This window comes from Tursiops truncatus, chromosome 3 (assembly GCF_011762595.2).
Source record: "Tursiops truncatus isolate mTurTru1 chromosome 3, mTurTru1.mat.Y, whole genome shotgun sequence".
NCBI lineage: Eukaryota > Metazoa > Chordata > Mammalia > Artiodactyla > Delphinidae > Tursiops > Tursiops truncatus.
In genome coordinates, this window is record NC_047036.1 from 168,518,829 (window position 1) to 168,546,325 (window position 27,497).

A 27,497-nucleotide genomic window follows, 5' to 3' on the forward strand; every position below is an offset into this window, starting at 1 on the left:
TATATTAATATTACTAATAAATACACATTATCATTAAAACAATTTTACTAGGTATATAATGGATTATACACTTATTAATGTGTTAATAAATAATACTGGTTATTATTATTGTTTTATTGGCAAAGCTATGTTTTGGGCGTGGCGCTGAATATACCGTATTTCCTCCCTTATTTAAGAAAAGGCCGCTCATGTGTTGTAGTTTTTCTTAGGACAGGGCCGAAAGTCAGCTCACCACACGAGATGAATTGTGCCGAAACACAGCAGTAGAGGGCTGCCGCTCGCTCAGGCAAAACAGCGCCGTCTGTCCTGCTGTGGTAGCTTTTATTTAAGCATTATCTATGTTTACATTTTAAGACTTGTTTTCTTAACATTCCAGAAGTGCCAAAGCAGCAACATATGCTTTTATTGATTATACAAGCAATAATGGGCTTTCTTGAAAACATGCCGTGCTTCGTCCTTGAGCGCAAAAGCAGCACAAGGACATTGCCTTGTGTTCCCACCATTCTGATTATACTGAGGACATCTCATGGATCAGTGCCCAAAGCACTCAATGCTTATTCGCAGGTCCCCGGTTTGCCAGGGGCGCTCAAAGCAATCAGGACTGTTTGCAGTTCTGGCTTATTCGCCGGCCCCCAGTTTGCTGGGGGGGGGGGGGCTCATGGGTCACGTCTCCTTTCCATGTCCTCAGTTATTCCACTACACTCATGCGCCTGAGCTTCTCAGGGAGCGCGCGTGTGCGCCTGGGACCGGAGGAAGTGCTCAGCTGCAGGAAGCATCTCAGTCCTGAGGAGACACCGCCCGCCCTCAGAGAGAGCTGTAACTCAACTCGCTGCCCCCGGAGGGACGGGGACCCTGGGTCGCGCCCGGAACCTTCTGGGACTTGTAGTTCACGGCCTCGTGGCGCGCAGGCGCACTGCCGGGTCCGTCCTGGGCGCGCGTCCGGGGGCGGCGGCAGCGGCGTGAGTTAGCTGGGGCGCCAACGTGGGGCGCGGGCGGGCGGACGGGGTGCTGACGGGTATCCGGGACAAGCTGCACCGAGGGCCTCCGCCGCGGCGGGACCCGGGCAGGACCCAGCGCCGGAGCGCTCCCCCACACCTGGGGCCGCAGCACCCGGGCAGCGTTTGTCCGGGCCGCGCAGCCGCGCTGGGATGCAGACTCCGAGCCTGGCCCCCGCTCCTGTGCGGGTAGTTAGGCGGGCGTGGGTTTGGACGGGGTCTGGGGCGGGGTCCCGGGCGGGAGGGGTGGCCTGGGGTGTTCCCCTTGGGTTTGCTCCGCCCGTCACTCTGCAGGCGGCAAAAGAGAGGCAGAGAGGTCGAGCAGCTTGCCCGAGGCCACCCAGCACCCAGAATGGCAAAGTCCGAGCCAGGCCCTGTGGAAGTGCCCCTGGATGACAGGTCCATGGGGCAAACTCTGTCGTGAAGTAAACGGAGTTTCCAGAGGCCGGACGTTACAGGGAAACGAGGTAAACCGAACGCCCGGAATCCAGGGTGTAGACTTAGTGGGCACTTGGGCTAACCCAGGGGTTCTCACCTGGGGTGGTTCTGCCCCCAGGCGGACACGGGGCGGTGTCTGGGGACATCTGTGGTTATCATGACTGGGGGGGGTCTCCTGACATTGAGTGGGTGGGGGCCGGGGATGCTGCTCAACACCCTGCAGCGCCCAGGATGGACCCTCAGAACGATCCAGACCCAGGTCGCCCGTGCCAAAGGGTCTTACACCTTAGCATTGTGATTCTAGTGATAAGGTATCAAGAGTCCACTCCATTGATTCCTGACACACCTGCTCAGGAATGAGCTGACCATTCTGCCAATGTCCCAGCAACAAGCTCACCGACCTCTCCCCTTCCCTGGGGTTGATTGCACTTTTCCCTGCCAGGAAGTCCTCATCAGCCCTTTCTTGTGGAGAAAGGATGAGTTTCAGTGGTTTGAAAACTGAAAGAGAAGACCCTGAACCAGGTGCCACAGGCCTGGGTGAATGAGGGTCCAACGGGATCACTGACATCAACCACGAGGGACGGAGGGTCCTGCGAACCACCCAAGGGTGGGAGAGGATTGGTCTGGAAGAGCTAGGAAAGGACGGGGGTCCTGGACCCATTGCCATCAGCTGCAATTTAAAGTCCCAAGAGCAGAGAGATCAGGGTGTCCCAGGGCTCTGCTCCCTCTGAAGGCTCCAGGGGAGGGTCCTTCCTGCCTCTTCCAGCCTCTGGTGGTGGCCGTCATGCATCACTCCAGTCTCTGCCTCTGTAGTCACATGGCCTTCTCCCTGTGTGTCTGTCTCTCTTTTAAGGACACCAGTCATATATCGCATTAGGACACTCTCTGCCCCAGTATGACCTCATCTTAACTAATTACATCTGCAAACAGCCTGTTTGCAAATAAGTTCCAATAGTAATAGGGTCAGGACTGGAACGTATCTTTTAGGGGACGTGATTCAGCGCATGACAGTCTTAGCAGCAGATGTTCCCCCTGGGTAAAGTATTCTGTGTCCTCGGGGTGCATCTGGTGCAGTTTGGGGGCATGGCTCGGCACAGCATTGTGCGCCCACAGTTCCCACCACCCACGTGGAATGAGTCAGAGCCAGCTCTCGGGAAGAGAATTTGCATCAAATCCCCTCTGGTCCCTCGGAAGCTTAGCGAAAGCTGCCGTCATTTTTAGATTTTTAAACTTTTCTATTTTATCTCGATTTTATTTCGAGAAGCTGACTGCACATCACGTTTTCCTTGATACTTTTCATAATTCCAGGTCCTTGCTGGAGGTAACCGTGATATCGTTTGGTGCCTATCCTTGCTGGCTTTTTGCTGTATATTTACACGTGTGTGTGTGTGTGTGTGTGTGTGTAGTTAGATTATGTCTAACTCTGGAGCATTCCATCACCCCAAAAAGAAACCCCGTCCCCATCAACAGTCATTCCCCTCCCCCTCCCCAGCCCCTGACAACCAGGAACCCACTCTCTGTGTCTGTGGATTGGCTTGTACTGGACATTTCCCATCGATGGAATCACACACTGTGTCCTTCTGTGTCTGGCTTCTCTCACAGAGCGTCGTGTTCTCAAGGTCCATCCACATTGTAGCGAGTGTCAGGGCTTCTCTCCTTATGGCCGAATAATCTTTCATTGTGTGGATGTGCCTTATGGGGATTATCCATTCCTCACTTGATGGACATTTGGGTTGTTTCCACCTTTCACCTGTTGTGGGTTATGCTGCTGTGAACATGGGTGTACAGGTTTTTGTGTGGATGTGTTTTTTTTTTTCTTTTCTTTTGAGTAGATACCTAGGAGTGGAACTGGGTCTTATGGCAACCCTAACCATTTGAGGAACTGCCAGACTGTTTTTCACAGTGGCTGCACCATTTTATATTCTCGCTAGCAATGGGTGAGGGTGCCCTTGGCAACACTCATTATTGTCTGTCTTTTGGGGCTTTTTGTTGTTGTTGTTTTAGACAAAGGGGTAATGTGCTATTAAAATTTTATTATAGTGCAGTTTTATTTCTTTGTGCGTGAGCTCTTTACATTTTCTTATTACACCTCTCTTTATTTATTTATTTTTTTTATTGGAGTCTAGTTGCTTTATTTGTCTGTCTTTTTTTTTTTTTTTTTTTTTTTCGGTACGCGGGCCTGTCACTGTTGTGGCCTCTCCCGTTGCGGAGCACAGGGTCAGCGGCCATGGCCACTCCGCGGCATGTGGGATCCTCCCGGACCGGGGCACGAATCCGTGACCCCTGCATCGGCAGGTGGACTCTCAACCACTGCGCCACCAGGGAAGCCCTTGTCTGTCTTTTTGATCCTAATCATCCTGTGGGTTTGATTTGCATTTCCGTGATGGCTGGTGACCCATGAGCATCTTTTCATGTGCTTATTAGCCATTTGTATGTTGTCTTTAGAGAAGTGTCAATTCTCTTTTTTTTTTTTTTTTTTTTTTGGCTTCGCCCTATGGCTTGTGGGATCCTAGTTCCCTAACCAGGGATCAAACTCAGGCCCTCGCAGTTAGAGCGCAGAGTCCTAACCACTGGACCACCAGGGAATTCCCTTCTTTTTTTTTTTTGGAAGTGTCTATTGCCAGGATGGTACGGAGAGTTCCCATGTACCTTCACACAGCTTCCCCTTGGGCAGTGTTCTTAGCCTTTAAAAAAAATTATCACCCCCTTTTTAGGCATTTTTTCCCTAATCAACCTTTCCCATGAAATTCTTTTTTTTGGGGGGGAGACTACTATTTTTTAAAACTTTAAATTTTAAACAAATTACGGACTCATAAGAAGTTGCAAAGACAGGGCAGAGTCCCATATAGCCACCGCCCAGCCTCCCCCTCGGTGGCAGCTCATATAACTATAGAAACAGAGGGCAGGGGTTTTCGCTGAAGTCACTTAGCAGGGTTTTTGCCAAAACTGTGCAATGCAGAGACAAACTCGGGAGCCCAAAGGTCGAAGCCTAGTTGGGACGAGGGATCAGAGGGGCCTAACGTTTGGTCAAGGACAGAGTCCTGTCACTGTGGAGAATTCCAGAATCAGCACAGCCCAGATCCACCTGGAGCTCTCCCGCTGGAAGGCAGGGGGTCCCCTGGGTATGTGGGGAGCTCAGAATTCCCCGCGGGCATTCAGGGCCACGTGCTCCTCTTTCTCATAAGGCGGGGCAGGCCCATCTAGATCCTTCCTGCTACAGCATGGAGCAGTTTGGGCAGTTTGGCCTAAGAAAGGAGGGCGGAGAGGGATTCGGCTGTGGGGAGGGAGAGGTGAATCTGATTGATGCAGAGCCTGGGGATGGGGAGTCTGAACTGAGCCTTACAAAACGTGGGCCTGGGAGGTCCTACTGGTTTGAATTGTGTCCCACGCCCCCAAATTCACGTCCACCCAGAAACTCAGAATGTGACCTTTTTTGGAAACAGTCTTTGTAGATGTCATTAGTTAAGATGAGGTCATCCTGGAGTGGGGTGGGGGTGGAGTCCCTAAGCCAGTGGCTGGTGTCCTTATAAGAAGAGGAGAGAGATGCACAGAGACAGAGAGAAGGGGAGGCAGAGACTGGAGTGATGGGGCCACAAGTCAAGGATGCCTGGAGCCCCCAGAAGCTGGAAGAGGCAGGAAGGACCCTGCCCTGGAGCCTTCAGAGGGGGCACGGCTCTGCCACACCTGCATCTCAGGCTTCCGGCCTCCAGAACTGAGAGAAAATAAATTTCTGAGGTTTTAAGCCCCCTAGTGTGTGGTCATTTGTTACAGCTGCCCTGGGATGCTAATACAGAGCGCTTCACAGTAGAACTTGTGTGCTTCCAAGACCTTCTGTATCTTCATCCAGAAAATGGAGCCATTAAGGCCCCTGGCCTGTCCTGGCTTCCATGACCATCCTCTGTGGCGGCGGTCATCTCAAGTGGTGGAGGGGATTCTGGGGTCTGGGGACAGGCTGGGTCTGGTCTTCACTCTGCCTTTCCTCTCCTGCAGCCCTTCCTGCCCGGGAAGCTGCTTTTGCCCAGGAGGGTGGAGAGGATGGCTGCTGGGTACCTGCTCCCCTGGCCCCAGTGGGGTTTCCTCTTCCCCCGAAAGGCACCCAGCATGTCCAGAGGGAACACACCTGTCAGAAGCGGAGTGCCCTTGCTTTGTGGGAAAGGTGGGAGAGTTCACCATGAGTGTCTAGGTCCAGGCACTCAGGCTCCTCCTAAGTGTAGGGAGAGGTGCACTGTATCCCCAGAGGAGGGCTGTGCTTCCTTCCCAGGGTCTGGAACATCTCTGTACCACCTGAAGACCCTGCAGTTTCCCCCATAGGGCAGGGAGGGCCCCCCCCCGCAAGGTGCCATCCTCTTTAAAACATTTATATTTTTAAAAATTGTGGTGAAATACACATAACATTAAATTTATCATCTTAACCATTTTTCTTCTTTCAAAAAAAATTTTATTGTGGTTAAACACATATAAAGTTTGCCATTTTAACCATTTTTAAGTGCACAGCTCAATGGCTTTAAGTACATTCACACTGTCGTGCAGCCATCCCCACCATCCATCTCCAGAACTTTCTCATCTTCCCAAACTGAAACTCTGTTCCCATGAAACACTGACTCCCCACCCCTCCCCCAGCCCCTGGCCCCCACCATCTACTTCCTGTCTCTGTGGATGTGACTCCTCTAGGGACCTCTTGTGAGTGGAATCAGACAGTATTTGTCCTTCTGTGTCTGGCTTATTTCACTGAGCATAATTATTCTCCACATCAGAAAAACAGGGCTGGTCCACAGTTCGGTTTCAGGTCCCCTAGGGAAACAAGCCCTTTCTCGTGGACATTTGCAAGTCTCCCAGATGGTCCCCGCAGCATCCGTGAGATTCTCATAGTTAGAAACCTTGGTCAGGTGTCCTGGATCTGCTTTGGTCCTTGAGTCGAAGTCCTGGTTTTTGCACCTGGACCCGCTCTCAGGTCAGCCTGGCTGAAACAGCCCACACGGACACGGTCAGGTTTCAGCGCGGAGCTTTGCAAAAAGCAAAGAAGTTGTGTCCCACTAAGACTTTTTTCCCCCACCTTTCCCTGATTGGAATAATCTCTCTGTTATGAAATTATAATAATATATTTATATCATTTATTATAATAGAATAATGGATTATAATAATACTATAATGCTTATAATTATTATAATCTAAATATATTATTGTATTTAATAAATGCAAACCAATAACATTTCACACTAATTTTTTATTATGCATCCTATGTTAAGGGCCATACAATACAGAGCCATTGACATTTTTTTCCTTGCAAATTCACTCAACCCTTTCAGTGATTTAGCAATTGCAGGGTTAACATTAAAGCCGCCAGCTGGAATGCAGGGGGCCCTGGGGGAGGTTGTAGCAGCTGCAGCCACTGGGGGAAAAAGGCTGTTTTTTTCTGCTAGGAGGAATAGGCAACAGGGACACTGAATATGTTTTGTCCACTTCCACGCCACCCTCTTTGGGAATGTCTAAGCCCTTGCTCCTCCTGGAAGAGGGAAAAGACCAAAGGCATCACCAGTACTTGCTTTTTTTTTTCTTTTCTTTTCTTTTTAAATTAAATATCCCCTCATTTTAGCCCGAATGGCCCAAACCTGCCAGGGGATCCAGCACTCCAGCACACCCACTTTCCTGAGGTCGGGTCTGTCACTGTCCAATTCCACAGGTAGTTTTCCTTCGCAGGACAGCCAGCAGCCCAGCCAGCCAGGTACCATGCATCTGTCACCCCCCACCCCTTCATCCTCCCTTCCCCAAACTCGGCTCTCCCCGAGTATTTCAGGAAGCAGGTGAGTCTGGGGCAGGTAGCAAACCCCACTCCTTCCCCTCTGTGCTTTGTGACGTGGAACTCCAACTCATGGCACCAAAGAACCAGTATCTACGGACCTCAGGTTTGGGGTGAGGGTCTCCCTGGTCAGACAGATTGCTCGGTGTGGCTTCTAGGCTCTCTGGCTCTGTGGGCAGCAGAGGCCACGACCCATGTGAACTCATGAGCCCTCATGACCGCCCTGTGAGGTTGTCCAGGAAGAGTCAGTAATAGACCCTCCATCGCATGACCCTAGAGCAGATCGATCACGAAGAAGCAGGAGCAGCTTCTCAAGTGGGAAGGTCATACTCACGGATCCAGAAGTTAGAATCACCAGTTCAGCAAGAAATGGGGAAAGCATTCCCGGCGGCCCGCGTGCTGGTGGTCCGTGCTGCCTTTACTGCGGGCCCAGCGTCTGTCGATCCCTGAGCTGTAAGCCAGACAGGACCCCACCAGGCACTAGTGGAGTCTGACTTCTGGTTCTGCTGCGTCTGAACTCCCTCCTCTGGACGTTGGTTGGGAACTCCCCCTTTTTTTCCTTTTGGCCGTGCCCTGCTGCATGCGGCATCTCAGTTCCCCCACCAGGGATCAAACCCAGGCCCTTGGCAGTGAAAGCGCCGAGTCCCAACCACTGCGCCACCAGGGAAGCCCGTAGCCAGTTTATTCTTATTACAGTTCTGCAGGGCAGAAGTCCAAATTCAAGGTGTGGGCAGGGCCGGTCCTTCCGGAGGTTCCAGGGGAGCATAGGTTCCCGCCTTTTCCAGCTTCTAGAGGCGCCGCATCCCTGGTTTGCGGCCCCTCCTGCATCCTCACAGCCAGCAGCGCAGCATCTCCCGTCTCTCTCTGCCTCTGAGCCTCCCGCCTCCCTCTTATAAGAACCCTGTGATGACACTGGGCCCCCCGGGGAATCCAGGGTCATCCCTGTCTCAGGGGCCTTAATCCCACCCGCAATGTCCCTTTTGCCACCTAAGGTGACAGTCACAAGTTCCAGTGATTAGGATGTGGACATCTTTGGGGACCTTTAATTCTATGGGCTGAACCAACCCACAAACCTTTTGCTTTGTGATGTGGGTGAAAACGCTGCAAACCGCATTTCTGCTTTGCCAGCAGCTTCTGCCAACTGGAGGGGGGACGGAATCTGGAGGAGGGAGAGGGATTGGCCCCTCTCATTCCTTGCGTGGTTGAGGATGTCTTTGTTACCTCTGTGCATGAATAATATCCCAGCGTGGCCTAAATATCTTGCATCGCCCCTCCTTTCCCTCAGATGGCTACACGTGTTACTCTGCTCTCTTGTGGCAATGGGTGTTTGGTGAAGAATTCAGAAACCAGCCTCATTTTTCACCTTAATACATGAAATGACGTGTTCTTTATGTGTGAGGCTCACAGGATAGATCTCTGAGCACATTATGGCAAACAGACAGGAGTGCTTGAGGGCCATGCCAGGACCCGATCTTAAGGGAGACTTCTAAATTCCATGCTGATTTATTGAAACTCGGCATGCATTATTAACCCATATTTTTAAAAGTATATATTTTATCTTTAATAGTTTATAAATCCAATGAGTAACTTATTTTTGCCTTGAAGCTTTTTTATATGTTAATTCTCTAAACACTCATTTTAATGAAAACATCTAAAACCTTTTTGAAAACCGTAAAAAATAAAATTTTATTTTATTTATTTAGTTTTTTGGCTATGCCCCACGGTTTGTGGGATTTTTAGTTCTCCGACCGGGGATTGAACCCGGGCCCTCGGCAGTGAGAGCTCGGAGTCCTAACCACTGGACTGCCAGGGAATTCCTAAAAAAGGAATTTTTAAAGTTCTGTCTGTAAATAGAATGACAAACGATATCAGAATTTGGGCATCCACTTAATGTCAAATGAGAGAATGTTTTCTAAAAGAAGCAGGCATATTAAATGCAGTCGGTGTTTAGCCCCCATCTAGTAAGTGTACTAAGAGTTCTTAGGTCCATCCTAAATTTATATAAGCTTTTTTTGTTGTTGTTTTATATAAGTTAAAATAGGAATTCAGGGACTTTCCTGGTGGCGCAGTGGTTGAGAATCCCCCTGCCAATGCAGGGGACACGTGTTCCATCACTGGAAGGGGAAGATCCTACAGGCCGCGGAGCATCTAAGCCCACGCGCCACAACTACTGAGCCTGTGCTCTAGAGCCCGCACGCCACAGCTACTGAAGGCTGCGCACCTACAGCACGTGCTCTGCAACAAGAGAAGCCACTGCAATGAGAAGCCCGCGCGCTAGGGGGCTTAAACAAATATATGTTTCCACGGTGACCTCGCCCCCTGGCCGACTGCTGACCCCGGAAGTCACTACACCCTCTCCTCCCCCGTCCCATCCTGTCCAGTCCCGGCTCCGGACAAGGGACGCTCCGCGTGGAAACTGAATCAGGACTTCCCGGTCCAGAAGGAGGACAAGGAGGGGCCGCCGAACTGCGGGAGGACGCCGGGTTCGACCGCCCGAGAGCAGGTTCTGCTCGGGGCCCACGTCCCGCGCGGGCGGGTCGGTCCACAATGTGTTACGAGGGCCTGTCACTCAATAACCAGAGGGCGGGCCTGGGAGGAATGTCCAATCAGATGCGACGGGGCGGTGCCCGGAGAACAAGCAGGCACTCGCGGGCCGGGCCCAGAGAACTGTCCAATCAGGGGCTCCAGGGGCGGGCCTCGGGAAACCGTCCAGTCAGGGGCCCGGGCAGTAGCAATGCCCGAAGCACTGTCCAGTCAGGACGGTGGGGCGCGAAGCATCTCCCAATCAACAGCCAGATGGAAGAGAGTGCCAGGAGCACCGTCCAGTCAGAGCACACTCCCAGCCCTTGAGCGGGTAGTTCTCGGCCAGCCGTGCCGCTCCTGCGCACCTGCGCCGCGTGGGCCCAGGTGTCGGTTCCTCGTACCTCTCACCTGCGCGGGCTGCGGCAAGGACGCCTGGGAGAGCCGGGAGCCCGGCAGAGATGGTGAGTCCGCGGGACCGGGGCCCGAGACCGGGAGGGGCTGTTACGAACCGTCCGGAACCGGCTGGAAGCGGTCGCGGGGTGGGGTCCCGGCGTCCTGTCCGGCCCCCGCTTGTGGGGCCGGTGTCTCAGGACTATCTGGGTGACCTAGATGTGCACAACTGCTCTCCTCTCGGGGGTCCGGGAACATCAGTCCCTGGTCGGCTCCTCCCAGCCGACAGCCTGCGGGGGCGGGCGGGGAGCCTGGGGTGACCTGCTTGGGGGCCCTGGGCTGGGAGGGCGTCTCCCGGTAGGTCCTCCGTCCTAAATGACCCCAGCCTCAGTTCTCATTCCATGGAGGGACACTATTTGTCAGCTGACTGGACGCCTGAGGGGAAAAGGCGGAAATGATTCCTGCCCCCTGGGTTCTCACAAGAACCACACAAGGGAGAAAAACTAACGCAAAGGTCAAGGAAAGCCCACTGTGAGGTGGGGCAGCACCCCTCACCCCCTCCCACCCCCCAAGTCAAATGCACTGGCGACACAGCGGGGACACAGCCGGTGTCCTTTGTTCAGGGAGCACGTTAGCAGTGGTGCCCCTCGTGGTAGCGTGGTTGCACTTGACCCTGAGTAATCTGTGTCTGGGTACCAGTTCAGCACAACCCCTCCGTGGGTTTTTCACCTTGAAAAGATGTATTCACTTACTGGAACCTCAGATTTTCAGCAAGTGTAAAATACATTGAATTAGTACAGCAGGAAATATAACATAAAATACTTTCAAAGGGGTGAGTTTCAGGTAAAAAAAAAAGAAAATGTCATACATTACGTTTGTTAAACATTCTTTTAAAATCTCCTCCTGTCTGTAGTAAGTTTGTCAGGTCTGTCCCTTCCTGAACAGCTGCAGAGAAGTGAATACAGTACCACATAGTGTGGTAGGTGAAATTTCACCAAAAATACCAGTTATTTAATTTGTGACAGTAGATGATACTGTTGTTTTTTATTATCTGCAACACACTTTGCTTAAATCTGCAGTAAATTAGTTATTGCCCATGGAAGAGGTGGGAATACACGGATGTTACTTAGATATCAGTTTGTCCTGTCCCATGTGTGGAAGTGTCTATCATTTCTGCTTGGCTCCCCGTGGGTACCCTGTGGTGAATCAGGTCTCCCCCTCCCCATAGCCACAGGCCTGCCTGGGGCTCTGTTCCTTTCTGTAGATTTAGTCGTCCATTCCTTTACCAATTCCGTCCTGTCAGGAGTTGCTGCTGCTTTAAAACCCTTGCAGTGTGATAGACGGATTCCTGCCTGGTACTTCAGAATATTTTGGCTGTTTGGGGGCATTTGTGTGTAAAGTTAGTATTTGTCAAATCCTAAAAAACATCTTGTTTGGCAATTTTATGGAATTTCATAAAGACTCTGTCTTGGGAGGGTTGATATCTTGATAACACTGATTTCTTTTTAAGAACATGTGCCATCTTGTCATTTATTTCATTTTGCTTTGTTATTATCCTTTATGTTTTAAAATTTTTGTTAGGTTCTTTTTATAGCCTTCATTAAACTGATGTTGTACTACTTCAATTTGGTTTTTACCATGGTATGTGTTATCTTTTTTTTTTTTGAGTAATAATTTTTATTGGAGTATAGTTGATTAACAATATGTTAGTTTCTGCTGTATGTGTTATCTTTTTTACCTTTTTTAAAATTAATTTTTATTGGAGTATAGTTGCTTTACGATGTTATGTTAGTTTCTACTGTACAGCAGAGTGAATCAGCTATACATATACATATATCCCCTCTTTTTTGGATTTCCTTCCCATTTAGGTCACAACAGAACACTGAGTAGAGTCCCCTGTGCTATACAGTAGGTTCTCATTAGTTATCGTTATTTATTTATTTATTTTTTGCGGTATGTGGGCCTCTCACTGTTGTGGCCTCTCCCGTTGCGGAGCACAGGCTCCGGACACACAGGCTCAGCAGCCATGGCTCACGGGCCTAGCCGCTCTGTGGCATGTGGGATCTTCCCGGACCGGGGCACAAACCTGTGTCCCTTGCATCGGCAGGCGGACTCTCAACCATTGCGCCACCAGGGAAGCCCTAGTTATCTATTTTATACATAGTATCAATAGTGTATATATGTCAATCCCATTATCCCAATTTCCCCCCCCCCACCTCTCCCTTGGTATCCATACGTTTGTTCTCTTTGTCTGTGTCTCTACTTCTGCTTTGCAAATAAGATCATCTGTACCATTTTTCTAGATTCCAAATATATGTGCGTTAATATACAATATTTGTTTTTCTCTTTCTGACTTAGCTTCACTTTGTATGACAGTCTCTAGGTCCATCCACATCTCTACAAATGACCCAATTTCATTCTTTTTTGTGGCTGAGTAATATTCCATTGTATATATGTACCACATGTTCTACATTTAGGTTGCTTCCATGTCCTGGCTATTATAAATAGTGCTGCAATGAATATTGGGGTGCATGTGTGTTTTTGAATTATGATTTTCTCTGGGTGTATGCCCAGTAATGGGGTTGCTGGGTCATTTGGTACTTCTGTTTTTAGTTTTCTAAGGAACCTCCATACTGTTCTGCATAGTGGCTGTATCAATTTACAGTGGCTGTATCAATTTATTCCCACCAACAGTGCATGAGGGTTCCCTTTTCTCCACATTTATTGTTTGTAGACTTTTTTTTTAAGTTAAGTGTTTTTAAAATTAATTAAGTTTTTTGGCTGCATTGGGTCTTCGTTGCTGTGTGTGGGCTTTCTCTAGTTGCGGCAAGCGGGGGCTGCTCTTTGTTGCGGTGCATGGGCTTCTCATTGCAGTGGCTTCTCTTGTTGCAGAGCACAGGCTCTAGGTGTGTGGGCTTCAGTAGTTGTGGCTTGCAGGCTCAATAGTTGTGGCTCGCAGGCTCTAGAGGGCAGGGTCAGTAGTTGTGGCGCATGGGCTTAGTTGGTTCACGGCATGTGGGATCTTCCCAGACCAGGGTTCGAATCTGTGTCCCCTGCATTGGTAGGCGATTCTTAACCACTGTGCCACCAGGGAAGTCCTGTTTGTAGATTTTTTAAAAAAATTAATTTATTTATTTTTGGCTGCATTGGGTCTTAGTTGCTGCGCGTGGGCTTTCTCTAATTGTGGTGAGCGGGGGCTACTCTTTGTTGCAGTGCGCGGGCTTCTCATTGTGGTTGCTTCTCTTGTTGCAGAGCACGGGCTCTAGGCGCATGGGCTTCAGTAGTTGGGGCTCGCGGGCTCAGTCATTGTGGTGCGTGGGCTCAGTAGTTGGGGCTCACGGGCCCTAGAGCACAGGCTCAGTAGTTGTGGCACATGGGCTTAGTTGCTCTGCGGCATGTGGGATCTTCCCAGACCAGGGTTTGAATCTGTGTCCCCTGCATTGGCAGGCGGATTCTTAACCACTGCACCACCAGGGAAACCCTGTTTGTAGATTTTTTGATGATGGCCATTCTGGCCGGTGTGAGGTGATACCTCATTGTAGTTTTGATTTGCATTTCCCTGATAGTGATGTTGAGCATCTTTTCATGTGTTTGTTGGCCATCTGTATGTCTTCTTTGGAGAAATGTCTATTTAGGTCTTCTGCCCATTTTTTGATTGCAATGTTTGTTTTTTTGATATTGAGCTGCATGAGCTGTTTGTATATTTTGGAGATTAATCCTTTGTCCGTTGCTTCGTTTGCAAATATTTTCTCCCATTCTGAGGATTGTCTTTTCATCTTGTTTATGGGTTCCTTTGCTGTGCAAAGCTTTTAAGTTTCATTAGGTCCCATTTGTTTATGTATGTGTTATCTTTTTAAAGTGAACTTTCCAACTTGCTGTTGCTATTAATTAGAAAGGTAATGAAATTTATTTTTATGTTGAATTTTTATCCTGAGATCTTGTTCAGAATCTTATTGTACGATTATCTTTGTGTTCTGTTGGTGTCTTACATGTGCAGCTGTTGAGTTAGGCATTAAGACAAGTGTCTCCTGGCATTGCACATTTGTGCATTTTCCAGATTGGATTGCTAATGTAATGTTGACTGAGAGTCAGGTCATCTGTCCACACTTCATTTGTACCTGATTGTCTTGGAGAAAACAGTGAATTTCATACCATTTATATGTTCTTTGGTCTCGTTTGAATATTCCTTTGTCCATTTTCCTTTATCCAGTCATGCACATTACCATCTATTCCCCATTGGTAAGAGTGTTTTTTTATATATGACTGTTGAATATTATAAAATGGCTTTCAGCAGCTCTAAGATGATTACAGGTAAATCCTGTGAATTGATTTTAGAGTTTTCTGTTGTATCATATAACATCAGTGCAGGAAAGTGCATGTGACGTATGTACAGTTGACAGAAATGTTTAAAAAAAGTAATCCTCTGTTAAATGAAACTCAGCCCTAAATGTAGAACAAGCTTTCTTAAAAGGCTTGAAATGAACCCCAGTGGCAGGCCCCTCTGCCATTCTCCAAATATGACCAATATGTTGAATTACGTGAAGATATATATAATTATATGTAATTATGTGTGTATATATATGTATATATTTGTTATTTAGATTTTTAGGTGCCAGTTTGCAGTCTTATCTCAAATGGTTATTTTACTGTTCTCCCTTACTCTGCCCTGCAGCCATTCATTCATATATATGTGTATCGATATCAACGTGTATATACACACACGTGAAAATCTCTGCCCCCCCATATATATATACCCCTCCAAATCCCCTTGCTCTGCCACATTTTCCTCAGTAATTATGTTTGATTTGCTTATTTACTGCTTTCCTCCAAAAGAATTTAAGATCCACGTGGTTCAGAATTTTTGTTTTGTTAGTGCTGTAGTCCTAGTGCCTGCAAGTACTGTAACCTAAACAAATTTTATTAAATGAAAGAGCCAGAGGTCAGGTCTTCAAACAAAGCGTTTTTGCATGGGCACGGGGCTTTGGCAGGAGAAGCAGTGTGAGATGTAAGGATGGAATAGGATGTTTCTGTTGGCTGCTCTCCACAGCGCCCGGCAGAAGCTAGTTTATCTCCTCATCACAGTGGGAAGTAACAGTCACACTAGCAAAACAACTGTGAGGTGTGTGTGAAAGAAGGGCAAGTGTGCCAAGCTGGCATGATGTTATTAATTCACTGTTCTGCATTTCCTCTGCTGTGAACTCGTTTTAATCATGTCTGCTTTACAGAGTTATTATAAATATATTTGTCTTTCTCATATAATGTGTGCTCAATGGCACATTTTAAAAATTAGTATTGTAATATAACAAAATTTTTTTTTAAAAAAGAACGAAGAAAATCTCACAAAAACAAAAGAAAAAAGAAAAAAATTAATATTGTAAAGTGTTAAATATTTGATGGTTTCAAGCTAGGTGTGTTGGGAGTCCCTGTCTTAGTCAGCTGGGGCACCTGTAAGCTGGGTGGCTTATACACAGCAGACCTTTGTTTCTCACAGTTCTGGAAGTCCAAGATCAAGGCACCAGAAGATTCGGTGTCTGGTGAGAGTCTGCTTCCTGGTTTGTAGGTGGCCGTCTTCTCACTGTGTCCTCACACAGCAGAAGGGTCCAAGGAGCTCTCTGGGGTCCTTTTTATAAGGGCAAATCCCATTCCTGGCCACCTCCAAAAGGCCCACCTCCAAACACCATCACATTGGGGATTAGGTTTTGACATGAATTTTGGGGGGACACAAACCTTCAGTTTGTAGCAGTCCCCATGACCACTCTAGGTTCAGAGATTCACTAGGAGGCCTCCCAGGCTTCGGTGTATAGTCTGCTCATGGCTGTGTTTTCTGAGTGCAAGAATAAAGCAAAGTCAACAAGATTGGGTACCTTTCTCCCTGCATTGAGACTGTCCTAATCCCTTCTTGTCTTGTCTGCCTTAGAGTCCCAGCTAAGCCCCTGCTGGGCAATCAGCCTCTGAAGGTCATCCGAAATAGGTTTTCAAAAGAGCTTTTTAGCAAACTGAAAACTTCTACCTAAAATTCCAAAAGTATATCTTTACTTAAAGATTGCCTGTTTTTTCATTTTGTTTACCTCTTTTTTAAAATAATTAATTAATTAATTAATTTTTGGCTGTGTTGGGTCTTCGTCGCTTCATGCGGGCTTTCTCTAGTTGCAGTGAGTGGGGACTACTCTTCATTGCGGTGCACGGGTTTCTCATTGTGGTGGCTTCTCTTGTAGCAGAGCACAGGCTCTAGGTGTGTGGGCTCAGTAGTTGTGGCTCATGGGCTCTAGAGTGCAGGCTCGGTAGTTGTGGCACATGGGTTTAGTTGCTCCATGGCATGTGGGATCTTCCTGGATCAGGGCTTGAACCCGTATCCCCTGCATTGGCAGGCAGATTCTTAACCACTGCACCACCAGGGAAGTCCCTGTTTACCTCTTTTTGAACCTCCAGTGGGTAAAAGTCATAGTAAAAAATCATTTATGGAGACCTAATCTTGTTTCTGATACTTAGGGTTCCAATTCCAATCCAGGCACCAGTTGGAAACAGCAAGGAAGCTGTGTCTCATTTTTCTTAGCACTGATGGGGATGATCTCTCTAGCATTTATAAAATTACAAGCAGATACCATTAGTATCCATTTTTACCATCCAAGCAGGTGCAGTAGCCACAAAACAAAACCATATTAAGTATATATAAAAAAAAAATCCCCCCCCCTTTTTTTCCCTCATTGCAGTCAAACCTTGTGTTCATTTCCGAGGGCTGCCATAACAAATTACCACAATGTGGGTGTTCTCTCACATTTCTGGAGGCTGAAGTCCGAAATGAAGGTGTTGGCAGGGTCATGCTCCCTCAGAATTCTCTAGGGTCCTGGGGTCATTTCCTGTCTCTTATACCTTCTGTATCCCCAGGCGTTCCATTGCTTGTGGCAGCATGATTCCAGTCTCTGCGTCCATCTTCTTCCTCTGCTGTCTTCTCTGTGTGGCTCTGTCTTCACATGGCATTTTCCCTGTCTCCTATGGACACCAGTCATTGGATTAGGGCCCATCCTAATGACCTCATCTTAGTTTGATTACATTTGCAAAGACCCTGTTTCCAAGTAAGGTCACATTTATAGGTATCAGGGGTTAGGATTTCAGCCTATCTCTGTAAACGTATTTAGCGTTTACAGGGATAGCGTTACAGCTGGGAAGATACTGGCTGGCACATGTGGGTGGGCCAGGAGGCCCAGCAGCTAGGCTGAAGAAAGGCTGGCTGTCCCCTCCCCTTTGGTTTGTCTAAAATTTTGTTTCAGCCCTAGGAACTGATTTAACTTTTTTTCTCCTGATGCAGTACAATCTTTTAATATTTTTTGCCTATCCAAAGCTCATTTTTGGGAACTTGCCAGCCCTTTCTCCTCCTGCCTGGAAGAGAGAGCAAAAATCACAGGTGTCACCTGTGCTGAACTTTGATTTTCTTCTCACTTGGCCTCCATGGCCACAGGCAGCTGGTATATCCAGTGAGCCAGACCTCCTGGAGTTGGATTGCTTATTTCTACCTCAGTCAACTTTTTTTTTTTTTTTGCCCCGGCACAGCTTGTGGGATCTTAGTTCCCCGACCAGGGATGGAACCCAGGCCCCAGCAGTGAAAGCGCCGAGTCCTAACCACTGGACAGCCAGGGAATTCCCACACCTCAGTCAACTTTTAGCCTCACACCAGACAGCTGCCCTTTCATACCCTGGATGACTCCATAGCTACCCTGCTGCAAAGGTTTGCCATCCCCTCCTCCTTCACTCTCCCACTTCCCAGACAGTGCTTTTGCCGTATTTTAGTGAATCAGGGTTGCTCTAGCAAATCCCAGTTCTAATGTGTCTGGTGTCCCCAAAACCACCCCTAGGTCCTGCAGGTAGGACTCATGTGACAGCGTATCGTTGGAGTCATGACTATGATTTGTTACAACAAAAGAGCACAGCAGAATCAGCAAAGGGAAAAGGCGCATGAGGAGAAATCTGAAGGAAACCAGGTGCAGGCTTTTAAGAGTCCTTTCCCAGTGGAGTCGCACATAACACACCTGATAGCCCCAGCGATGAGTTGTGACAGCATGTGAAATACCATCTACCGGAGGCTCACTGGGGACTCAGTTCACCGGGGGTTTTTATCAGCTCACAGCTGATCATGTGAGCATCCTCTGCGCAACAAGGACCCAAAGCCCAGACTCCCAGGCGAAAAGCAGGTACTCAGCACTAACAGTGTTGTCTGCACAGTCAGAGACAGGGAGTAATAATTAGGGTGATGTGAAACCTTCAGAAAATAAATTTCCCACACACTGGCCAAGGCCAACCTTGCTAGCAGTCACTGCCAAGGATAAAGTTAAGGTTTGCAATGTCAACTCCTTTCCTGCACACTAAGTAGAGGAAACAGTACAGATAACTGTACAGAGAGCATCTCACCTCCAGAAGCTCCAGAAGCTCCTGTTGTTCCCTGTACAGTAGAGATATTCCTGTTATGCTGCTACTCTGTTGAATATGTACTAAATACTGGCATCAGGATTATTATATGAGAGTGTTTTCTTTCCCATGCTCATGGATGTCAGCGGGTTGATGAACTTTTTAAAAAACCATGGCTTAAGGGAGACATGCAGCTCAGTGGTCCCTGTGCTTAGGGGTTGGCCTGACACGCTCATGTGCCCACCAGGGGAGGGACACGGACGTGAGAGAAATTGAGAATGCAGCCTCTAGGATGGTTTGTGTGGAATCACTGTCTCCTGGAATTTGAGGCAAGGGAATGTTTCCTTTGTAGGAAAGCACTGCTGAATCCTCTATATATTTTATACTCAAGGCTAAATTTGCTGTCAGATGTTTTCTTTCTTAAATTAATTAATTAATTTCTTTTTGTCTGTATTTGGTCTTCATTACTGCACGTGGGCTTTTCTCTAGTTGTGGTGACCGGGGGCTACTCTTCGTTGTGGTGCCTGGGCTTCTCATTGTGGTGGCTTCTTTTGTTGTGGAGCACGGGCTCTAGGCACGCAGGCTCAGTAGTTGTGGCGCACGGGGCTTAGTTGCTCCGCGGCACGTGGGATCTTCCCAAACCAGGGCTCGAACCTGTGTCCCTTGCATTGGCAGGTGGATTCTCAACCAGTGCACCACTAGTGAAGCCCACTGTCAGATGTTTTTGATGTTAAAGTCCTTTGCAAAGTACGGCTCTTAACCTTATCCTCAAGGTCAGCAAGAGTACTCTTTTATGGGTCTGGTAGAAGAGCTGTTTTGGCATCATGTAATGTGTGTGTGTGTGTGAACTCAGAACTGGTGGGCAGCAGCACTGGCTCAGGAGTGTAGGGAACATATGCAGTTCTGACTTCCTATTTTCATGAAAATACACAGAGGAAAAGAGTAGAAACTGAGCTGGTGATAACTATTACACAAAAGTGTTAAAATAAATACTTCTTCAAAAGAAATATTTCATTCAGCCAGTTGGACTGTCCTGATGGCCTGGAGTTCTTTAAGACAGTATGGCTTGGATGGACCTAGAGTCTGTCATACAGAGTGAAGTAAATCAGAAAGAGAAAAACAAATACCATACGCTGACACACACACACACACACACACACACACACATATATGTATATGGAATCTAAAATAAAAAGGCTCTGAAGAACCTAGGAGCAGGACAGGAATAAAGATGCAGATGTAGAGAATGGACTTGAGTACACGGGGAGGGGGAATGGTAAGCTGGGACGAAGTGAGAGAGTAGCATGGACATATATACACTACTAAATGTAAAATAGATAGCTAGTGGGAAGCAGCCGTATAGCACAGGGAGATCAGCTCGGTGCTTTGTGACCACCTAGAGGGGTGGGTTAGGGAGGGTGGGAGGGAGACGCAAGAGGGAGGAGATATGGGGATATATGTATACATATAGCCGATTCACTTTGTTATACAGCAGAAACTAACACACCACTGTAAAGCAATTATACTCCAATAAAGATGTTAAAAAAAAAAAAAAGACAATATGGCTAGCAGGCCCTTGCAGCAAGTTGGGTTCCCACAGGCCCATGGGCCTCTCATATTTGGTGGTGGAAAGAGAAGGAAAAGTTCCCAGTCCTTCATTGTGTTTGTATTCCTTAAACCTCATCCAGGTTGACCTTGGGCTTCATGTGCTTATGGATGTTGTACAGTAGGAAGGAGCTAAAGTCACTTGTGTCACAAGGGATTGATGGGTCTTAAAATGCAAATATTATTTCATTTGTATAGCATTTTTTTTCATTTCTCCAATGTGGTCTAAACCCTTTGGTTGGAGAAGAATAAGCCTTGAATGGTCACAGTAAAAGTGTAGAGATAAGTTCAGTGTGTTAGTGCTGTTAACTAACAGCACTGTTAGTGCTGTTATCTATGCTGTTATCTATGAGGATAATCTATGATTGTGGACATAAAGTAGCAGGTGTGATGACTGGATCACAGAGTAGATGTTAGATGACCATGGAATCTTATTTGAACTTCCTGTGACTTGAGTCCAGTTGTTCAATGCTGTGAGTCTCACCCATGCACCTGCACATATCTTGGGTGTTTCAGAACTCGGTGGTCTTTGAGGATGTGGCCGTGGACTTCAATCTGGAGGAGTGGGCTTTGCTGGATTCTGCTCAGAGGGAGCTCTACAGAGATGTGATGCTGGAAAACTTCAGAAACCTGGCCTCAGTGGGTAAGAATGACATTATTCCTTCACTTAGTCATTTAGAGACAAGCATTTCTGGCACATCACTGTTCCAAGAATTGGACCGTGGAAAGGGAATATGTTAACTAATAAGACAGACATGGTCATAACCATCAGAGACTTAGAATCTAATAGTTTCTCCCCATGAGACTGAGAATCTGTATTAAACTGAGTTCTTCTTTCTGTAAAGAAAGCTCCCTTAGCATCATTGGTGGATATAGATTTCATGGGGCCTTAAGGGGCCCAGTGAGGTCTGTTTTTGAACCATATGAGAATTTTACTGTGTTTGTTAAAGTGCTTACCATTTTGACCCCTTATACTTGTTATTGATGAAGTCTTGACATAGCTAAACTCCTCCGTGTCCTTTTTGGCTAACAGGTACCTCCTTTCTTGTAAGATTTGTTACCTTTTTGCTTTCAGAGGATGAGACTCAATTTAAGGCCAATGGGTCAGTTTCTCAGCAGGATATTTATGGGAATAAAATATCCAAGGAGCATAAAATATCAAAGTTCACTGGAAATGATTCCTTGGCCTCCGTCTTAGGAAAAATTTGGGAAGAACTCAGCCTTGAAGATCAGCACATAGATCAAGGGAGACATCTGAGGTGAGTTGCACTCTTGAGAGAAAGCAGTATTTCAGGAGGGAATCTTAGTATGTCATAAAGTTTAAAAAGCAAACAAAACACTTGTAAGCCTAGATCAAATTTGTTTATTCATAGAGATTTTCACGATGATTTTTTTCTTAAATGCGACATTGATGTTGAGTGATAGAAACAGCTGAAAACAATCAACAGAAGAGCCCATGTTTAAGAAACATTGTTTTTGTAATCGTTGTGGTTGAGCCCCCTTCTGTGGCATTGAGTTCATTCCACTTTAAAAGTAGTCAGATAGGGCTTCCCTTGTAGCACAGCGGTTGGGAATCCTCCTGCCAGTGCAGGGGACGTGGGTTCAAGCCCTGGTTGGGGAAGATCCCACATGCTGTGGAGCAACTAAGCCTGTGTGCCACAACTACTGAGCCTGCACTCTAGAGCCTGTGAGCCACAACTACTGAGCCTGTGTGCCACAACTACTGAAGCCCGTGCACCTAGAGCCTGTGCTCTGCAGCAAGAGAAGCCACCGCAATGAGAAGCCTGTGCACTGCGACGAAGAGTAGCCCCTGCTCACCTCAACTAGAGAAAAGCCCTAGCACAGCAATGAAGACCCAATGCAGCCAAAAATAAATAAATAAAATAAATTTATTTTTAAAAAAAAGTCGGGGAGAAAATCTATCCATCCACTGAAATTGGTGAAAATGTAATTCTCGTACTTACTAATAAATCATTATTAATCAAGCCATTGATAACATGCTTCTCATTTTTAACAGAAATCACGTGGTGGAGAGACTCCATGAAAGTAATGATCAATGTGGGGATGGCTTCAGCCAGACTCCGAATCTTAACCTGTACCAGAAAACTCTTACTGGAGTAAAAAGGTATGAATGCAGTACACGTGGAAAAGTCTTCACACATCATTCATCCCTCAAGAGTCACATCGCTGTTTGCACTGGACACAAACCGTATCAATGTCAGGAATGTGGGCAGGCCTACAGTTGTCGTTCACACCTAAGGACGCATGTGAGGACCCACAGTGGAGAGAGACCCTATGTGTGTAAATTATGTGGAAAAACTTTTCCTCGTACTTCTTCCCTCAACCGGCATATAAGGATTCATACTGCGGAGAAAAGCTATGAATGTCAGCAATGTGGGAAAGCCTTCATTGATTTTTCAAGTCTTACTAGTCATGTGAGAACGCATACTGGAGAGAAGCCATATAAATGTGAGGAATGTGGGAAAGCTTTCAGTTATTCCTCAACTTTTCGAAGACACATGATAACACACACTGGAGAGAAGCCCTATAAATGTATGGAATGTGGGGAAGCCTTCAGTTACTCCTCAACTTTTCGAAGACACATGATATCACACACTGGGGAGACACCACATAAATGTAAGGAATGTGGGGAAGCCTTCAGTTATTCCTCGGCTTTTCGAAGGCACATGATAACACACACGGGGGAGAAGCCCTATGAATGTAAACAGTGTGGGAAAACCTTCATTTATCTCCAATCCTTTCGAAGCCATGAAAGGATTCACACTGGAGAGAAGCCCTATGAATGCAAGCAATGTGGAAAAGCCTTCATTTATCCCCAGTCATTTCGAAGGCATGAAAGGACACATGGTGGAGAAAAACCCTATGAATGTAACCAGTGTGGTAAGGCTTTCAGCCACCCCTCATCCTTTCGAGGACACATGAGAGTGCACACTGGAGAGAAACCTTACGAGTGCAGGCAGTGTGGAAAAACTTTCAACTGGCCCATATCCTTGCGAAAACATACAAGAACACACACTAAAGAGAAACCCTACGAATGTAAGCAATGTGGGAAAGCCTTCAGTTTGTCCGCTTTCTATCAAGAGCATGTGAGAATGCATCCTGGAGACAAATATGAATGCAAGCTCTGTGGGAAAGCTTTCAGTTGCCACATCTCGTTACAAAGACACATGAGAAGGCACACTGCTGAGAAGCTTTATGAATGCAAGCAATGTGGGAAAGCCTTCAGCTGGCCTGAACTTTTGCAACAGCACGTGAGGACGCACACTGCAGAGAAACCTTACAAATGTAAGGAATGTGGTAAAGTCTTCAAATGGCCCTCATCTTTACCAATACATATGAGAATGCACACTGGAGAGAAACCATATGAATGTAAGCAGTGTGGGAAGGCCTTCAGTTGTTCCTCATCCTTAAGAAGACATGTGAGGATACATACTACTAAGAAACACTACATATGAAACTCGGGAAATCCTCCTGCAAATGAATTCATGCACAGTGCTTCAGAAAATTCACATCAGGAGAGAAATCTTACAAAAGTTGTAAACCTGGTATTGCCTTTATGAGTCCTTCATCACTAAAGTGGACCCATAGGGAGTGTATTTCCAGTTCTTTTGCAAATAAACATTTAGATGAAAATTAACTGTTGAAGTACTCTTTTGGCTACAGTACATAAATTTTGCAGGAAGTGTTTTTTCTTATGTTTTAGGAAATAAATCATCTTTACAGTTTGTTGGACTCATGGGTGATTTGAAGTGTATTTTTAATATATAAGTAGTTTTAATATGTTAGTTCTTTAAATTGTCCTTAAAGGGGTTATTGGAACAATGACAGTGTGGTATTTGTTTGTATTTTCCTACTGGCTTAGTGTGGCAGATACTGGATAATCAACCATTATATGTTTTCCACCATGGATTGAGAGAATATTTGTTTATTTAGGCCAGTGGAATCTTATTCTGTTTTTCTTCTAAATATTTGGCAGAAATTTTTAATTATGCAGAGTTCTTCCAAGTGTACAGTCTCATGTGAATTGTTACTTTCAGCTTTTGCCCTTTGCTTTGTCCTTGCTTGTGATAGCGAATTAAACAGTGGGTTTTTACTTAAGAGACGCTTGTGATGTGATCATGAGATACAGAGTTCTGGATTGTGTTACGTCAGCATGGGTAATGTTAGGAGCTACAGTTCCCAGAATCCCTTCCTTTTATGATTCTGTGTTCGAATTTACCAGTAGCCTATTGGCATGAGATTTGGAAGGCAGAAATAAAGCCATTACTAAGTTTTTGCAGCCACATTAAAGTATGAGAGAGAGATGCATAGGGGCTACTTGGAAACCAGCTTTCAGCCCGTTTTCCTGATTGTTGGCCTTACCAATCAAGAGTATCATCAAAAGAAATGCCAAGTACTTGATTTCTATTTTTCTCAGAGTTATAGGCTTCCATAAATACCTCCAAGAGCTTGGTGTCAGGGATTCAGTCATGTGGTCAGGCACTCACAATTTGGATTTTCCTACAAACCCTAACATGTCCTGCAGACCACTAATTCAGACTCATGTTTAGTGATCTCTGATGCTGTGATTCCACTCTTCTCTAGATGTTAACATATTTTACAAGGTCTAATTTATATAGCAGACTCTTTGTTCTCAAAACTTTTAGTGACTCTCTGATCGTGATTCTACCACAAAAGCTACAATGTTGTAGGAAAACAAAACAACCTGTGGGACTTTGTTAAGGTATTGTATTTTTTTCCTTTTTTCTTTTTTTTTTTCCGGCTGCATCATGTGGCACGCAGAACTTCCCTGACCAGGGATCAAACCTGTGCCCTCTGCAGTGGAAGTGCAGAGTCTTAACCACTGCATCACCAGGGAAGTCCTACTGTATTTTTAAATGCGCTGACTCAGTCCTACATGAGAACAAACATACTCCTCGTGAATTTGGGGAGATGTCTGTTAGAGCTGAATGCAGTTCCTTGATATGGGTTTAATTATTATGTTTGATTCTAAGTCACTAAAAACAGTGTTTATTTTCAAGAAAAATCTTCTGTAGGTATGTCTTAGAAATATCTTGTTTACTGTGTTTCCAAATCACTTGTATACAAACTGTATTAGTTTCCTAGGGCTTCTGTAACAAAGCACCACACAGCTGGGTGGCTAGGGCAACAGAAATTTTTGTCTCACAGTTCTGGAAGCAGAAGTCCAAAGTTAAGATGTTGGAAGGACCATGCTTCCTCTGAAAGTGCTAAGGAAGGATGTGTTCCAGCACTCTCCTAGCTTCTGTTAGCTCATTGGCTTGCAACAAGCATAACTAATCTTCTCATGGGGGCTTCCCTCGTGGCACAGTGGTTAAGAATCCGCCTACCAATGCAGGGGACACGAGCCCTGGTCCAGGAAGATCCCACATGCTACAGAGCAACTAAGCCTGTGTGCCACAACTACTGAGCCCACATGCCACAGCTGCTGGAGCCCATGCACCTAGAGCCAGTGCTTCACAAGAGAAACCTGCGCACTGCAACGAAGAGTAGCCCCCGCTCGCTGCAACTAGAGAAAGCCCACGTTCAGCAACGAAGACCCAACGCAGCTCCCCCCCCAAAAAAAAAATCACATGGCATTCTACTTGTGCATGCCTGTCTCTTCATATGGCGGCATTCTTTTTATAAGGACACCATACATATTGGGTTAGGGCCCATCCTATTCTAGTATGACCTCATCTTAACTACTTATATCTGCAACAACCATATTTTCAAATAAGGTCACATTCTGAGATACTGGAACTTTTAACATATGAATTTTGGGGGGAACACAGTTCAATCCATAACACAAATGTTATTATTTTTCATGTACTGAGAATATGTTAAAGTATTCCATTGCAATTATGGATTTAAATCAACTAATATTGTTAATTTAAGCATTATACAGTCTGAGACAATATTAGCTGGCATATACAAGTTAAGGTGGTTTTTGTCATATAAACATTTTTATTGTTACATACTTCAACATCTGTCATTAAATGGATTGCTTATTCTTTGTTAATAATAAAAGCTTAAATAATGGTTTTGTCAATGGTCTCTAGCCAAAAGCCACAAGGACCACATTGGTTTGACCAAAGAAAATGGATGTATTGAGTTAAAGCAATTTGAATGAGTGCACAGACAGTGGGATGTACCAGTCAGAGGTTGTTTGGAAGAATATATTTTCCGATTTGGGCTGGTGCTTGGTGAGTGTAGAAAGCATAAGTAGTTGAGGTTGTCTAAAACTAATTGGTAGAACAGAAGCAGTCAGTTATTTTTATTAAAGAGCAGTTGATGTCTAATCTCTAATTTTTTTTTCCGTGCTAACTTAGGTTTTCATAGCACTCCATAGTTTGATGTGATTTGACAATCATCTGTACCTCCTTCCCTCCTATCATTCAGATGATGACAAGCACGGGGAGCACAGAGTTGCCCAAACTCATGTAGCTCATAAAAATGGAATGTCACGTTTGAAGGTTTTAGTTTTGCTTAATCTTTATTGGGAAGTGTTGGACATTTAACACTGGAAGGCAAGTGTGATTTCTGAATTTTAGAAAAATGGCATCGAGTTTTACAAAAAGACTCCTAACAAAGGAAGGCTTTCCTTTTATGAGATGTGGATAGGACAAGAGTATAGGAAACAAACAGGTCAGTGATTATGGATGGGGCATTTGAGAACAAATGGGCACCTGTTCTTTTCAGGGTGATGGCGTGTTCATTTTGACTGTTGGTGTTATCTCTGCACTTATAAGAACTCATGGTGCTTCACTTAAAATAGTGAATTTTACTGCATGTATATTAAAAATAATAGAAAAACAAAGCCTTCGTTTGCTAAGGGAATTTTAATACTCCTGAACCTTGACACCCAGCCCACCTCCATCTTGGGATCCTCAATAAATGCTGAAGGACCTGGAGGGGGCCGGGAGAAGGACTTGGGGCCAAACAGATTATTGGAACTCGGTCTAAAGTTAGGAAACACCCGCAAGGACCATGTCTGTCCTTAGCCTCACACAACAGGAGAGAAGTGAAAGGGCTCCTGGAATCTTTCTCCGAGTTTATGCTAGCTTCCTCCAGTGAGATCTCTGGGAATGCTCTGGTCTGAACCATAAAAGTGCCCCTACAGTTCTCTCCAAGAGACCTGCCTGGGGGCATCTTAATCTTTGGGCATCAGCGTCATGCCTTTCCTGGGCCTGTCTGGAGGCCATTCAGCTCTAAAATTGCATCAGGCCGGGTCCTGTGACTTCTTGCTGGGAGACGTCATGAGGGTTCTACACTCCCACATGTGGAACGTTGCGGCAGCCGCATGGGTCTGGGAGATGACAGAAACACAG

The 27,497-nt window shown here is 46.2% G+C and overlaps 1 protein-coding gene across 1 annotated transcript; it reads left to right on the forward strand.

Annotated features, from left to right (window-relative positions):
- The first annotated feature begins 863 nt into the window (after positions 1-863).
- Positions 864-26,208, forward strand: LOC101325922 (uncharacterized). The gene is given in 6 exon segments (XM_004312790.4): positions 864-1,462; positions 9,612-10,214; positions 20,665-20,791; positions 21,224-21,407; positions 22,166-23,565; positions 23,568-26,208. Coding segments are annotated over 5 exon segments (1,755 nt in total). The 5' UTR covers positions 864-1,462; positions 9,612-10,211; the 3' UTR covers positions 23,609-26,208.
- Positions 26,209-27,497: the final 1,289 nt, after the last annotated feature.